Here is a 17,684-nt window from a genome sequence, read left to right as displayed (position 1 = left end):
ATACTTTAATAAAGTATTTAACAAACCACTAAATTCACAAAAGCCAAAAGTTTTAGCTAATAAGAAATTTATTTTTGAGGCAGTTATCCTTACATACATCCGGGTCAAGAATTATTGGCACCGTTGGTAAAGAAGGGTAAAAAGCTTAGTATATATGTCTTTGGGGTTATTTTGCTTATTTAAAAATATCAACCTAAAAGCAGAAAGCTAACTTTGCCAAAATGTTATGCTAGATTTTAGAGCATAGCTGTGGGGATTTCTACTTATTAAACTACAAGAGCAGTAGTAATTTCAGGCACTGATGCTGGACAAAAAAAGCCTAGGGATGCAGTCAGCTTTATAGTTCATCAAGGTTCAGTGTGGTTTTCACACCAGCCATGTCTCTATAGAGCTTGGGTATTGTCATGCTGGAAAATATTTGAGCATCTTGGTTCCAGTATTGGTTAATTGTAATGCAACAGCATAAAAAGCCGTCCTAAATGGACCGTATAACGAAGACCCACTTATGGGTGTGTTGGTCAGCTGTCAAAAAGGTGTCTTGTTTTTTTTTTTTTTGTAATCTAATGAATCTGGTCAAACATTTAATATCACAATAAATAAAAAAGCATTTCAGGTTGTTTAACAGATTTTTCATTATATTTTATAGTTTATACATATTAATAATTAATGTACACATCAGGCATAACATTGACATTATAACATTACGACCGGTGAAGTAAAAAACATTGATTATCTCTTTATCATGGCACCTGTTAGTGGGTGGAATATATTAGGCAGCAAGTGAACATTTTGTTCTCAAAGTTGATGTTTTAGAAGCAGGAAAAATGGGCAAGCGTAAGGATTTGAGTGAGTTTGACAGAGCCAAAACTGCAGCTCTTGTGGGATGTTCCTGATGTGCAGTGGTCAGTATCTATTAAAAGTGGTCAAAGGAACAGTGGTGAACCAGCGACAGGGTTATGGGCAGATGATGCACATGGGAAGCAAAGGCTGGCACGTGTGGTTCGATCCAACAGACGAGCTCCTGTAGCTCAAATGGCTAAAGAAGTTAATGCTGTTAATGCTCAATGGGTCAGGACTGTTTTGGCAGGAAAAGGTGGACCAACACAATATTAGGCAGGTGGCTATAAAGTTATCCCCCTTGGTAGTGCAAAGTCAAGAGCACAAGTGTGTACATTTTCTTTATTTTAAATGATGAAAATAAAATGGATTTTAAAAACATAAAAAAAGTAGAACAACACTAACCATTTTTGGTGTACAATAAAAACAACATGAATAATAGGAGATCCATTGTTACATATTACTGAGCAAAGAGATTTAAGAGCCCTAAGTGCTTATGATATTGTGCCTGCGGTTGGCATGTATGCAGAGCTCTGCACCCAGTGGAAAGGATCCCATCTCCGGCGGCGTATCATGGGAGCACGAGTGGCAAACTGTTAATTGCTAGGAGACGGAAATGATACAAGCCTGTGTGTCTGCAAGGATACTATGTGTGCATGAGTGTGTAGGTGATGGGGGGAGGTGTGTGTGTGTGTGTGTGTGTGTGTGTGTGTGTGTGTGTGTGTGTGTGTGTGTGTGTGTATGGGGGAGGGCACATTGTAAAAAAGAAGAGTGTGCAAATAGACATGTGAAAGTGACGTAATGCTGTTAGTGCCTTTGACTGCAGGGTTGTTTTGTTTCGTTTTTTCCCCTGAAGCAAATGTAGGAGAGACAATATATGACTTCCGTTTTATTACACCTAGCGTTAAGGACATTTGTGTATCTTTTAATCCAATGCATTAGGATCATTATTTACAACTAAAGAATAATATTTCAGAAAGAAAGACCATTTTATAAAATTTTTAATGTTATTTATTAATAGTTTTTTCTGTTCAACATTGGGTTTTTTTCCTCCCAAAAATCTAAAATATAATATCTTTACTACTAACACAGCAAATGTTTACTTCCAGCACATAGTGTCACCTGTTATCATCTGGTAATATTGGGAATACCAGATATAAATATTAATATCCCTTACTTAAGTCCTATATTAATTATTTATGTGCTCTGATTGGTCTAATTATCAGTAAGAACAAACATTATTGACGTTCATTAGTGCGCATTTTAATCTGGTATAGAATTTGTCACAAATATAAGCTGTGAATAAAAATATTTAAATGATTATTTACACTCTTTTTAGGAATTTGTGTGTAAAAAAAAAAAATTTGGCAAGCTTGATAACGCTTCAAAACTGTTCAAGATGATTTACTAACAAGACCTCCAGGGGTTTGCGTGTTTCTAAGTAGCACGTCTTGTCTGTTTTGCATGTTTGCCTTACTAAACATGCCATTCAGTGTGTTTCTTTATTAAAATAAAGATTGGTGCCAGTGCGAATAAATTAACTTAACACTTAAAATGTGATCGCATAAACCTGAAAGTCACTTTAGGAATGATTATTGTGAGTTTAAACGAATACAATCGAAAAGCTAGTATTAAATTTGTTAAACTTCTTGTTTTTTTTTTTCTAGATCTTGAATGCATCTCTGTCTCTAAACATACGAATGCTTCACCACATAACCAACTATAAGATTTATCACTTGATCTGTTGCATGACTTCATTCTCACGCTCCAGACATCTAATCACACAAACACACATAGTGCTTCACTTCTGATAGACAATACAGTTCAATGTGAAGTATAATTTTTAGTGATTATTCACATTTTTGTTTCTGTTTGTTATCACATTAATTCTGTGCCATTCACATCAATGACTCAGCATAATATCAGCCCAAAGGCAGATCCAATCTAGGGGTCTTTGAGTCGGTGTAATCACCTGACACAACAGCCACTGATCCACTTCTGAGGTGGAAAGAACCCAACCTCAGCTTCATGTCTTTGTTATATTTTGTGTATCTGCTTACAACCACTAGTTGTGCTGTGGCAGTTTTTCTGAAAACCCCATTGCCCAGACTGTTTTTGTGATCGTCTCGGCAGTCTTCTTGTAGTTGAAGTGATTAAGTGTGTGAGAAAAAAAAAGCCAGATAAAATCACTGCAGCTGGTGTGTGTGTGAAGAGGTGAAAACCCCCGTAATACAAGACTTTAAAGTAGTGCACTTCCTCTTGGGGTTGATTTTCACCACAGTGCTGCTGAGTGTGTTTGTATGGTGTCGAAAATCACTTGCTATTTTGTGACCACCATGTGACTGAGCTCAGGTAAGTGCATGTGTGTTTTATGTGTGTTTTTGTGTGGCATCGTCCTCACAGGTGGAGGTACGGATTCTTATCTCCACCACCATTAGGGCGGCATGGCAATTTGGCGTTGCCAAGGCAACCGAAAGGGCAGATCTATGGTTACCAGATGTAGGAGAACAGGAAGTCTGACAGGCTGGTGTGCATTAGAGTTGTGATGCTGGAAGATGACCAGGTGAAGTCGTCTCACTATGCTTTTTTTGTTTTGTTTTTAGGCACAGTGGGCCTTGTTTGCCAAGGTGAAAATGTGTGTCTACATTTATTTTAAGAAGAATCTTAACATTTGTATAGATTGCTGCATTTTTGCATAGAAATATCTATAGTGTATCTGTATTACATTTACCAGTATTTAAGAAACATAAGTTTATCCTTTGGTGATTTTTAAAAGGGCTTTGAAGTATTTCTCAAAAAAAAAAAACGCTTCATCATGATTGTTTACTTGATCAGGGAAAATTTTGAAAGACACTTTAGAAAAAACAGTAGAATTACCATTGACATTGGCATGGAAATTCAGAAAGCAAGCCAACACCAACCCATACTGTAGATTGAAAGGGTACAGCAAACTGGCAACTCCATTTTCCAGCACTGTGATCATCAAACATGGCTGCCATGGACTGCAATTCCTAGACACTGCAGTGCTCTTATTCAGCAAGCTACTGATGATGCAGAGGTGTGCTCAATTACACACACACAAACACACTCACACACACACACACACACACACACACACACACACACACACACACATGCTTCAAAAAGAGACTCTGATTCGTTGTCATATTTGGAAGCATTTACTCAGTTCCTGTTTTCACTAATTAGCTTTTTCTCTCTATTGACCCATTTTTTTTGTTGCCAAGTTACAGATAGTAGTCTACCTCAGTTCTGTTTTGTAGATCTTTTGACCTTGTTCTGCTTTTTGACATACCGAGCAATCAGGGCCAGCAACGCCCCGAATCACTGACTTACATTTTAATATATTTTATTTCATGAATTATTAAATTATTCTCAATAGTCTATTCTCTTCATTTAAATGCATGGAAAACCTAGGGTCATTTTATGAGGTTAATATTGATGCATCTGCTAGAGATGATGTATGCGGGCGACACAGCTGTGGCTGCTGTGAAAGGAGACTTGTTGCATTGTGTTTATTGGGTTTCTTGCTTTAGCAATGAAATTCATTCTCACTGTGTGAGACACCTGTCTGTGATGCAGCGCTCGGGTATACTGCATTTCTGAATAATATTGATGCTTTTTATAGCCCTGGCATCATAATGATGGTATTAAGAGGTGGATCGATTCAGATAGGACACCACTGAAAACTTAGGTGTGACATGCATGGCTCTCCAATTGGTTTTAAACATGGGTTTAATTCCTGTATTGGATTTGTCTGCTTTGGAAATAAACACATCAATAAATTCATTAAATAATTAAATAGCTGATAGAATTTGCTCACATTTTATTATCAATATTACATATTAGCTATTATGTATTAAAACATTGTTATTTTAGTGAGTCCCACCTTTCAGCCTTTCATGGTACACAGTGTCCATTTCAGCAGATTGTAAAGACTGAACTAATTGAACATTGTAAGGACTTTGAATGTACTTGTGTTGGTTTTTGTTCTTTGCTCGCTCAGTTTTAGATATAAAATAGTCCAAATGGTTCTCTTCACAGCTTTGACTGTTTTGTTAGTGAGTTAGACTTTGATGCAAAGTTCAGTTGCACCACAGGTCATTAAATGCAACTTTTTTCTCCCAAACTGTTCTCTTGGCTCTAATGAAAACATAATATTTTCTTTCTGGTCATATGAGGTAAACTGATAGTTTGTGAATGCTGTAAAAACCACCTAAACACAGAAATAGCACTTATTTTTCAGTGTGTTAGTAATGTGTTTAGTCATTTTGTTTGGACTAAACCTGCATGTTAGGCAAATGGTTGAAAAATTAAGTACTATATTTTAACCAAAATCCTTTAGTATCAGACCACATAAAAAAATTAAAATTAATGTGTGAGTATGAGTAAAATCTGAGAGCAGATTTTACATGAGCAGTGAAGAATGGTGTTTTATATATTCATCCTTTGAAATGGCTAAATATTTAACAAAACAAGATTTTAACATTTTCATTAAATAGGTCCCATTTATCAAGCTTTGTGTTATATCTAATAGACAAAATAGCACAGGAAACTCCAGTCAGTTTTCTAATATTCTGTAATGCTTATTTCCTTTTCCATACTTTTCATACATGACTTACTAGTCATCAATCAGCAGCACAATGCAAAAACTCATGCACATACAGCTCAAGAGCTTCAGTTAACATTCATGTCAAACACCAATATAGTTGCGTCCTTGAGCCAAACTCTTGACCATAAACTGGTCAGTTGTATTCACTCTGAGTCATTTTGGATAAAAGCATGTCTATTAGTTGAATTTATAGAAAACATTTGCGTTATATTTTTTGCCTGATGTGCCTATGCTTTGTTCATTAAGGCTTTAGATGTCCACAATTGAATGCACTAAAGCCAGAGATGCTCTCAAAGCCCAAATCCACTCTTTCATAAATTGAGATTCAAGTGAAATACACGTTTAGGTAAAAGTACGAATGAATCGCTCTTTCTTTCTGTCACTTTCTCTCCCTGCTTGTTAGCCCTCAACTGTTCTTGCTCTTCCAGCAGGCTGTCCATTCTTCCTTTTCACAAAATCGCTTGCTCGTTCACTAACTCCCCTCCTGCACTCGATTTTCCCTTCACTCCTACGCTCCCCCTGTTCCTGACTCATAATTTTCACATTCCCTCTCTTCCTCTCTCTCTCTCTCTATCTCTCTCTCTCTCTCTCTCTCTCTCTCTCTCTCTCTCTCTCTCTCTCTCTATCTCTCTCTATCACATGCTCTCTGTTTTTTCTTTCTCCTTCACCCTGTGTATTTTTTTCTTCTCTTCCTGCCGGCACTGTGTTAGTGAAAAACGGATGATGCAGCAGAATATGTGGTTGTGGCAGGCACATAAGGGGAGGCGGAACTGCAATTCAGGACTCTGCTCCAGAATTATTGGTGCCCTTGGTAAAGATGGGTGAAAGAAGGTTTGGAAACAAAATATCTACCGTTAATTAGCTGAAGCTCTTACTGAAGTGTGAAATCTAACATTTTATTTAGGTGCATTTGTTGTAAGAAAATAAACAAAAATATAATCAACCTTCTATGCAAGGTTCATATAATGCTTAATAAGGGCAAACATACCTCTGAACAGTTCTCCACATGCTCTGAGATACTAAGAGTTCCAAGGCATTTGGAGGAAAAACTACCCTGAACACCACACATAATTGTTTAATATTAATATTTAATATTATATTAATCCCAACTGACCAAAGAACACAAATTCAGTAAAGAGTTTAGAAGAGTGTAGCAAACTCCAGGTTTGATACTTATGGTAAGGTAAAAGAAAAGGCTTTCTTGTTCCATTAGTTCACATGAAAGTGTTCTGTAATTATAGATTTGAAAATGTGGTGACTAAAATCTCCACCGTCTTTTGCCAATATTGATGCTTTTTTGCTTTTTTGAACATCCTACTTTTCTGTGCGTCAGGGTAAAATACTGTTCACTTGCATCCTCTTTGAGGCAGATTCGTTACAGCTCTGGTTTCAAGCTTCTTAATTACTGCAGTAACAGTAGATATCTGCATTTGCTGGAGAGGGGCTATTTTTACAGTACACTTTGGTCTCTTTTCACTAGAGTATTTCTTTCATCTTATTTGTGTATATGTATAAAACAGGGGAGTTGGCAACATCATATTTTTAACCAAGTGAAGTCATGGGTCACTGCTTAACACTAAGGTGAATTTAGAAAAAGTGAAAATGTAAATGGGACATGCTTCATCCATTTATTCATTAGTAGACAAACAACCTGGTCTTATCCAAGTAATGCTCAGATGAGCTTTGGTAAAACAAAATGTTCAGAATAAATGTACTTTAATTAAACTTTAGTTTTGTGTCATATTTCCAGTGTGAGATAAGCACACTCCAAAATCTAGTGGAACAAGAAGAGTGGAGGGAATTAGAAGAGCAAAATCCCATCTTAGGGAGACCAGAGACGCATCAACACACTTTGTGAAGGTGCGGAGTGAGAGGGCAAGGTCAAACAGAATCACACGATACTGGTAAGCTTTGGCCCCGAAAGCGAACTTCAGGAACTTCCTGTGAGAAGGAAGGATGGATACATGGAAGTATGCATCCTTTAGATCTACCATGACAAACCAGCCCTCAGATCTGATCAGAGACACGACCTGCTTGAGGGTCAACATCCTGAACCTGAGTCTCATTAATGAGTGGTTCAGCTGACGTAGATCCAGAATAAGACGCAACCCACCGTCATTTTTGGGAACTATGAAGTACCGGCTGTAGAACCTGGACTCTCGTTCTGACAGAGGGACCACCTCGGTGGCCTCCTTCCTCATTTGCGGCATCCTCAGGAGAGTGCTTACTTCCTGTTCTATTAACAGAGGCTGCTTGGTTCCCACAAGAGTGGGAAGGACCCCGTCGAAGCGGGGCAGACGAGACCCGAATTTAATCGAATAGGCTCACTCCCATTGAGACTGGTCTGGCAAAGCTTTCCAGGCTGACAGGTAGTCTCTTAAGGGTATCAGTCTCTCGAGACTGACCTCTAGTGTGCCTTGAGCCGGAGTAGCGCCCTGATGCGGCTCTAGGAGCCTCCAAATAGGCGACGAGTTCTCCTGGACCACTAATAGACCGAAACACATTTCGTGGCAGGGTTAATGTACCAGGTCCCTGAGGGAGCCAGGAAAGGACGGCACAGAGTAATGCGGTGCAGTGTGCCCTTTCACAGTCAGATCCCCAGAATGTCCTATCTCAGAAGCCCTCTTATTGAAAATGACAGTCCTCAGATCTGTCACTTCCCGGGGCTTTGACCCAGAGCGCTATGCAGGATCCTTGACAGGGAGAGTGCGCGACACGATGCTCTGTTTTTATGCCTTCGATAGAAGGTGCTGGGTTGATCTCAGGGCTGTGAACGAGAGCTAGCTCGAGCAGGTGAGGTCAGAGATAGGGACAAGCTTGTCTTAAAACCCTCTGCAAGGTCCATATGCGACCCCCAAGAACTGCCACACCGCTTTGTCTCGGCAAGAGCGGGGCCAGAACCACAAGGAGTAAGGGCACCCTCTTTGAAGAGTGCCCAACGCAAGCATAACGAGTCCAGAGACATATGAGCACAGTGGTCGCAGTTGGCTCCCTCAAGGTCTGACTTAGCGTGTTCCGCTCCTAAGCAAGCCACAAACAAGCTGTTCTTCATGCTCCATGTTGAATAAGGTTTCACTAATAATAAACATACATTTACATAAAGCACCCATATTTGCTATATATTAAAAACTTAATCATGCGATTAATTCTGATAAAACATTTTAATCAATTGACAGCTCTAATATATATATATATATATATATATATATATATATATATATATATATATATATATATAAAAGGCAGTCTGGAAAAACCCTTTAGATGTCTATATATATATATATATATATATATATATATATTACATAAACCTGGTTATGAAACCTCCTCACAAAGGCTTCACTGCCCAACACTTGGTTGTGAATATACTGTTCTAAATGCTGAGACAGATCAACCTGAGCTGACACTCTTCAGAGCATCGACGTGAAGCTCATTAGAGCAAAGTTCTCCTTCTGCACAAGTGTCTGTATTTTACACTGCACACCATTACTCCAGTCTTTTACTGATTGCCAGCTGACACAAATCTGCACCTCAAGTGAAAGAAGATAAAATAACATCATTAAAAAAAAAAACATAAAAAACATTTATATAGGTTTTCCACAGTGTTAATGAAATCCTGGTGGATTATCTTAAATGTATGCCTTATAATGACTACTATTTACAGTATTTAATTCAATTATTCAGATAGTTTCTTTGTCAGGCTCCTATTGACAGTTTTCCAGCCTTGAAATCAGAACAGTGCTTCTCAGCTCTGCATTGTTTTTCTCTAAAAGGCAATTTACGAGATTTACAGCAGAGGAGATGGGATCAGCTGTGTATAGGGGGCAGGGAAACAAAAACTTAACTGTTTTTTTATTAAAATTGCCCTTTAAAATAAAAGTCACATAAAATTTGTACATGACATACATACGAAGGCAAATTGCTGTAGATTAGAGGAGACAAACTCAAAATGTAGTACTTGAAAACATGGCAATGAACCAAAATCGAGATCTGAATACACATACTTTATTCCTAAAGAACGGACACGTTTAGACCAGATGGCTTTGTAATTGGATATAAAGTACCAATTTGAATAGGAGGCAAATTAATATTTTTCTGGTTTAGCTTGGTTAATTCTTTTGTTATTTTTTGGTGTTTTGTTTGTCGGATTCAACAAAATGCTGCATGAGCTGGAGCGTTTTACTTTCATGCATAAAACAAAAGTTAAATAAAAAATTTGTATATAGTGCTTATGCATGAAGCAGTTAGGACATCCTTAGTAACTGTCTGTTCGGAGTCATAGTGGATTAATAAGACTACTAGTTTGTTTTGGGCAAATGAATTCATAGCAGGTACAAAAAAACTCATAAAAAATAACAATGTAAATGGAACATTGAAGAAAATAGTCCTCCATACATGTCTTGTGAGACTGCTAAACTAAACTTTCAAAGCTAGAATTTACATACCATGTGACAGTGATAACATTTCTACCTCAGTTTTTTTCTAAAATGTCCCAAAATTTCTTAGATTATACTGGCATATATAAAAATATGGATACAGAATCAGATAGTTTCAATGTATTACATCCGTAAGACGAAAAAACAATAAATCAGACATATATCTGTCAAACCAAACATTTGGTAAACTAAGATTTAGGACAATATTGATTTCACTAAAGTAGTGCTGTGTTCGGGGAGCTGAAGCACAGACACCAGGCATGTAGATACATGTTATTTGTTTGTTATCAGAAATATTTTTAGGAAGCCTGGAGCATCCCACCACCTATGTAGTAATATAGCACGTATAGACTCTCCTGCCTGCAGGAACATATAAGTATCACCCACAGTCCTATACATCTCGATGTGTGAGAGTGAGAGAATTACTGTCACTGAGAATGTGCAAGATTCACATGGTGTATACGTGTCACACATTTTGTATGCATGGCAAGCAACAGGAATACAAGCCTTGTAAAAGGTACTCAGAGTTTCTCCAGCTCAGAAAGCAGCAGAACGAAATATGAAATAAGAGTACACAACCTGAACAGCTGCTGAAATCTCATCCAGAGGCACTAAAGCAAGCACACACAGGAAATTGGCTTTTGATTATTTTGTAAGGACTCCTAGACTGTCAGTATTAGTTCCTCTGTTGCACACGTCTATAATCCTCTTCAGGGTTTGTGCAGATGGAGGTTCATACTTCATACTTGGATTGTAAGAGCCACAGGTTAATTGTGGTTATTTCTAGACATATTATAAAAAAAAACAAACAAAAAAAAAACATCAATAACGTGTGATGTGCATGGTACCCTGTGGTAGATTTGCATCCGGAGTTTATTTACGCCTCATGCCCAGGTTTGGATCCACTGCAATCTTGAGAAACGAATGCAATTTGTGTATTGCTTTCCTCAGTTTTTTTTTATTTTTATTTATTTTTTATTTGTTTCCAATTTTTTTCTTTGTTTTATCGATGTTTGCTCGTCAGTCGTTAAACCACACAGTGAAATGCAAGGCAGATGGTGTGGATTGCTTTTAAACTTCGTTCACCTTACATTTGCATCGTTACGCTTAAAAAGCAATCCCTCTGCTGAATATTTTTCACTGAAGAGATCATGCAACACAAGAGCAATGCACTGAAGGTTTTGCTTTTCAGTGTTGCACATTTGCGTTGCAGTGCGGCCGCAAGTCTCGAATGAAAAGCAATTGTGTGTGCGAATTTCATTTTTTTCCCACTGATTGCTTTTCATGTATTGTTCTTCACACTCTTCTCACTGGTTGATCTGCACACTGGAGGACCTAGCACAACTCACATCACGAAATGTGTTTCGACAGCAGTCGAAATAACATTTGCAACATCATTTTTCCACCAGTGAGGGCGAAATTCCAAATGTAACTACATGCAACTACTGGTATGGCCTGTAACCTTTCTAAGGGAACAGAGAAAGTAGGGTTGTATGGAGGGAATGGGGTGAGCTTGTTTTCATTGCATATGCGATTCTTTGTTTTCTTTGATCCCATCCATCAGGAGGCACTCTTGATACATGGCCATGGGAACCTTCTGACCCAAAGTTTACTGCACTTCTATTCAATGCCTCTGGATTATGGAAAAGCAGGAACTATCCAGGAACCAATGCAGTAGGGATGCCGGAACGCAGGGATGCCACCCACAAGCGGATTGGTGGACGATGTAAGGATTCAAGTTTCCAGAAGCAAATGGAATACTCCAGCACCTTCGCTGGCTTGCTCCACCTTCAACCTTTATCCAGCAACACAATAAGAGTTGCCCTCACTTGAATGGAGCAGTAATCGTGAGAATGATATGCTCACAAGCATTAAGGTAAAAGTCAGCAAGTCGTGTGGGTGTTGATTGCAGAGGTAAGTGGATGTAACAGCCCTATATTTAATGGAGAATCTCATGGTAAGTGATGGGAAGCTTTTGCACTCATTCATCTCTTCTAATTCGTTTGCGTTCTAATTTCACTAACTTCCACTCCAGTTTGTTATGTGGCACAAAACCTGGTTGTACTCATTCCATTTGCATATAAGTTCTCACTCTATGAATGTCCATGTCCATCTCTCTGCTCTTCATGAGGAACACAGGAATCTAGGCCAGCTTTCTCTGGAGCAATGCCATGGTGACATATGTGGCCCATCATAACCGTCCAACTGTTATCGTCACGCTCACACCTTCTCTATTTCCCAGAATTCCCTACCCAGCCTTTCGCTGATTAAAGGAACAGCGGGAAGGAGCCCGCACACCACCTTGATCTCTGTGTTTCAATATTGCCTCAGTCTTTATAACAAATGTGTCACCTTTGGATTATTAATTGGAAGTTTACTAATGCTTGTTTTTGTGTGCTTTGACAGATGTACCCAGGAACTTCTCTGTGAATCTGGCGACCAAGACGAGTGTGTTGTTGACGTGGGAGTTTCCGGAGAGCAGCTCCCCCTACCGCTTTACTGTGAGTGTCGGCCAACATGTCAAACACACAGCATGGTGTGGAACCAAAGGCATTCACAGTGGATGATTAACAGTTTAACAGCTAGTAGTATGTGTATACTGTACATACGTCAGACCAGAAACTTCTTTTTCCCTTAAAAAAAAAAAGACACTTATTTTGTCTAGTCTATAGAAAATGCTACAGGGATAACAAACAGTCTAGAGCCTGGAACCTGTCTGATTTTCAGAATACTTGCAAACCCAATCAAAAATTAGCCCCTGTTTTAAGGGTCATTAGATACTGTATTATTAGCGCCTTGTGTATCCCCAATATATTATACAGCTTCAGTCTATTTATTGCCTTAGTTTCTGGCCACTTCAAGCCGATTCACACATACTGTAGAGCATGTCCAGCCATGCATGGCAAAGTGTGGGATTAATTTTATTATCACTGCTTTATTTGTGGTTATGGAAATGTAGATACAGCCTTTTGGGGCATTAATACTGTTACAGCATCTCTATGATTGAATGAAGATAATTGTAATGGCTCCTCAGGTGGAGTACAACCGTCAGAAGATGGAGGTCGACGCTCACTTGAGGAAAGCCGTGATCCCCAACCTGATGCCTGACACCAGCTACGATTTTAAAATCACAAGTCCTGAAGGTAACCTGGGTGGCTTGAGACACCGCATCCATGCCAAAACCTCACCACCTATGGTCATCAATCGGCCTGAGATCGACCACAGCCGTGATACAGAGACTACCATCACCATCATATTGCCCTCGCTGGACAACAGGAACAATGTTAGGTGAGTAAAGAGTATACACACACACACACACACACACACACACACACACACACAGTCTACACACATGCATTTCAAAGCATATGTAAATACACAATAATAACAATACACGATTAAATTAAAGCAATTTTTACATATAATTTGCTGCTGTTACTCAAATGTACCTATCACTTGGTTTCCAGTCTTTTGTAAATCCCATATATTCTGATGACCACCCTCTTTCCACCACTAGGTACTCCAGCATGCAGGGATTCTTTTTTTATATATAAAATCGGCAATTTTTGTTAAAAAAAAATACGTAGACTGATGGATTAAATAGTAGAAGAAACAAAAGACCTGGTTTGCCTTTTAATCAGAGTGAAAATAAAAAGGCACTCATAACATTAACTGCCTTGATGACAGAGCTAATATTAATATTAAAGCAGATCCTTCTAATCACTTCATCATCACCCATTAAGCAGAATTTCATTTTAACATGCAGTATATAGCGCTTCTCTTACACTCAAGGTCACTGACTGCCAAGATACATACTATCGTTCTATACGAGAAATTATACCCATAATTACACAGCTCAGACTATATTCTACAACCTGTCAAGATAAAAAAAAATTGAATTAGACTGTTTCATAATTTTCTAGATATTGTGCCACACATATCTTCTTATGCTTAAAATGTTACTGTCAAATGTTACATAAACTCTGCATAAACTCTATATATTTCATTAAAGTAGATCAAAGAATCAAATTCCAAATTAAGTAAGTAATTAAAGATTTGGAAAATAGTAATTTACACTGTATTGACCCACAAATCAAATGACTGCAGCCTGGTTTCGCGTGATTTGCATGATAAATCATGCATAACCGCATGTGTACAAACACATCTCCATTACACAAAGACGAACACACACACAGTGATATTGAATCACACATCCACTTACATATATCAACCACATGCTTCCATTCTAGCCCCCCCCACCTCCTCTCCACACACACCCCAGCTCACATTTACAGAAGGATTTCTTCCAGTTTCTCAGTATGTTAATAATTTTGGTTCACAGTCAGTTGTCAATGCTCAGTTGCTCGTCATGTGAAGCTCCTAGTCACACTGCAGGTAAAAAAAAAAATGCTGCACCAGCATTTCCATGTGCAACCCAAACCTCACAGAATGGCCATCTCATACAGTGCACGCACACACACATACAGACACACACACCTTATACTGCTTTTCCGTTTCAACAGCCACAGAATTTCACGGCTTAGAGTTTTCCCCCGCAGGCTTGACCAATGATAAATTGCTGTGTTGAGTGTACTATTAAATTCACCTGTATGCGCCAATGGCTTATGCGTCTGCTGGTATGGACCCTGCCATTACGATCAGCAGCTCCTCAGGGAGTCCAGTGCTGAAAACATTCATTAGCGGACTCCGTTGCTCTGCTGTAAGCCTAGTTAATGAGAAGCTTGACAAACTGGCTCACACTGCTGTCTCTCTGTTCTCACAGGAATATCTATGTGGTGGTGGTTCCACTGAAGAGAGGCAGAGGAGGGAACCGGCATCTGAAGAGCCCAGACGAAATGGACTTGGAAGAGGTATACCATAGGACATCTATTGTTCAGTGCAAAAGGTTTTTTTTTGTCGAAAATCCAAATACTGTTTGCTTCTTGATTATAATTTTTGGTTAAACAGTAAAGCACTTAACTCACAAATACTTTATTACATTACATTAGCTAGCACATAGTGGGCTTGTTGGTGTCTTTGCAACTAAAACATGTAACTGGGATGCACATTGGAGCTTTTATTTTTGTTTGCTGGGCAAAATAATGGATATATAATTTGCCCAAACCTGACAGGGTACACAGCAACATGAGAGCAATCTAATATATTCAATCCAAGGAATACCCAATAGAAAAATAGTTAGTGAAAAAAACAAAAAACAAAGACAGACTTCAGTGTTCAATCTGTCTTAATCTCCAGACCTAATTTGCAATAAGAAATGTATGACATCTGGTGTCAGAACTGAAGGCAAATATGTGATATTTTTATTAGTGCTTGTCTGTGGATATATTGAAAGAACAACCAGCATTTTTGTGTAAAGAGTTTTCGAGGTTGTACTGAACATGCATTATTATGCAAAGTCTGGATTTCTATAAAAAATGTATTAAGCCAGCACCCTGTAGCTTCAGAGCAAATGTCAGCGATCAAATCTGTTAGCTTGCCTGGTGAGTAAACAGAAATCTGCTTTAGAGTACTGTCACTAAAACATAGTTAACATCATATAGCATTAGAGCACCTGGAATAAAATTGCATTTTGAAAGTCTTGTGGTTCAGAATAGTTTTATGAAAAGTACTGGTTTGTAGTTGTGTTGAAAAAGCATTAGATTGTTGTGTCCTTAACTGTTCTGTCACTAATAGTATGCGTTATTACTATTACTAGTAGTTATTTTATTGCTAGCTTTACTAAGAATAATCAATCCTTTTTATGTGTACGTACAGGGTGCTTTATTATAAATATGCTAGTTAAACATTTGCTTATTCAATTTTAAAACTTGAAACATTTATTAAGCCAGCACCCTGTAGTTCTGAGCAAATGTCAGTGGTGAAGCACGTCAGCTTTCCTGATGGGTAAACACCCCTGACTTTTTGTGAGTCAGCGTCATAGCTTAAAAAATTTGGTCCACTGATGTTTCTCAGAATAGGATTCAAATTGTCATTGTTGGAAAAACAAGTTGACCAAACCACCATGCTGTTGCACCATACTCATTTGAAACACGTAGGTCTTTTATAAACAGTGACTTCAGTATGAGTAATAATCTTCCATCTGGGCAGCTGTATATTGAGCCTGAATGATGAGGGCACTCAGCAGAGTTAAGTGTAGGGCTTGCGTTAGCTGCTGCTAGGGGACTTTGAGCTGTCGTAATGCAGAGGTGTGCACTTTAGCTTGTATGCACTTCCCAAACATACAGTAGGTGCAATTTAGAGAGACATGGAGAGAAACCGATGTGTGGATGATGACAGAAAGTTTTCTGGATGGTAACGTGTGGTTAGTAGCAAGTGCATGTAGTAAGAATTTTCTTGTTTAAGGCAATCCAATAGTCATAATCACCATTTATAGCTTGGGTCAAAGAACAATATTAAACAAGTAATTTATTTAACCAATGAAGATGACAGGCAGTAGTCAGTAAGTAATGTACAAGAACAATTAATAAGAATAGGTGAAGAGCACTGGAAACAACAGTGCATAATTAACTACAAGTGCGCAACACAGTACAGGTGCACACATTAGGATAACAAGCCAATTGCTGAGACTGGGGGACAGACAATACTGAAAACAAAACAAATACAAAAATGGCAAAAACAGAAACAAATGCACATGGAGAACTGAAAACTCTCAGCACCACACACATTTAGTTTTTTTTTAATTACTACATCAGTCAATTTAAATGGACACTAAACACCTGCAGGCCTACAGTATCTGTATGAATAAAATTGACTTTAAATTACAGGCACTTCAGCAACAACAATTCCACTAATGGTTGTGGGAAAAAAAAAGCCTTTCAGCAGCATTTGCATAATATTCAACTAAAAATCTATTGCTTGTTTGTTTTGTTCCTTCGTAGTTATAAACTGTTTTTAATTGAGTGTCCTCTTTTAGCTGTTGAAGGACATTAGCCAGAAGCAGCACGACCCACGGCAGAGGCAAGTGGACCTTCGTCGTGCCTACATTACCGCTCGCTTCACTCCCTCCAGCCTGCCTGCGTTCTTCACGCTTGGGGACCAGCTGGACTATGGTGGCTTTGATAACCGCGCTCTGGAATCTGGCCAGGAGTACGTCTTCTTTATCCTCGCTGAACTCAACTCCACCACTGGGGTAAGAGGCTGCAGCTGAGCAAGCAAGTTGTTTTAGATGATAATGTGTCCTCTACATTTCTCCATGAAATCCACCATCAATCTTTCTTTGCCTCCAACACTTCATTATTTGTTGTTTATAACATACAATAATCCGTACAGTGCTCCAGCAGCAGGACACACATAAAGTAATTTTTTGATATAAAGAAATTATCCCAATTCACCTAAATTGCATAGGAATAAGCATCAAATTATGTATTATTAAGTCAAATTCATGAAATTGCTGTATGCCTTTGATCAGCTGCATGGACTCCACCCACTTGTGTCTATTTTGCATGTTTAAATGCATAATTCATGCAGGTGTCATGTCTACGGGTTTATAAAAGCAAAACCTTCAAGTTTTTCTTAAAAAGAAACAGTCAAACGAATTGGTTTGAGGTAAAGCTAAGCTTGACGTTTGTTTGTCCAAGGTTACTGCAAAAAAAAAAAAAAAAGATGGTTATTAAAGCAGGCTGTATTTATTTTTAAGATAGCGGTCTAAGAAATTGCTTTCCAACCATGCCTGCCAGGTTTTCCTTAATTTTAGCAGAAGAATAAAATTCATTTTGCATTTATAAATATGGGAAAGCCAAGAAAGAAATTAATCTTAAAAA

The 17,684-nt window shown here is 38.3% G+C and overlaps 1 protein-coding gene across 10 annotated transcripts in view; it reads left to right on the top strand.

Moving 5' to 3' along the window:
• Positions 1 to 17,684, top strand: part of LOC124403191 (receptor-type tyrosine-protein phosphatase S-like) — a 135,718-nt gene that overhangs the window by 92,496 nt on the left and 25,538 nt on the right. For all 10 annotated transcript variants that reach the window (XM_046876836.1, XM_046876829.1, XM_046876828.1 and 7 more), the window contains 4 exons: positions 12,310 to 12,404; positions 12,938 to 13,191; positions 14,687 to 14,774; positions 16,838 to 17,053. In XM_046876836.1, coding sequence (XP_046732792.1) covers positions 12,310 to 12,404; positions 12,938 to 13,191; positions 14,687 to 14,774; positions 16,838 to 17,053 — 653 coding nt within the window. The remainder of the gene's footprint in view (positions 1 to 12,309; positions 12,405 to 12,937; positions 13,192 to 14,686; positions 14,775 to 16,837; positions 17,054 to 17,684) is intronic.

This window comes from Silurus meridionalis, chromosome 20, assembly GCF_014805685.1.
Source record: "Silurus meridionalis isolate SWU-2019-XX chromosome 20, ASM1480568v1, whole genome shotgun sequence".
NCBI classification, from domain to species: domain Eukaryota; kingdom Metazoa; phylum Chordata; class Actinopteri; order Siluriformes; family Siluridae; genus Silurus; species Silurus meridionalis.
The sequence above is the reverse complement of the archived record's forward strand: the minus strand, read 5'-3'. Positions and strand labels throughout refer to the sequence as shown.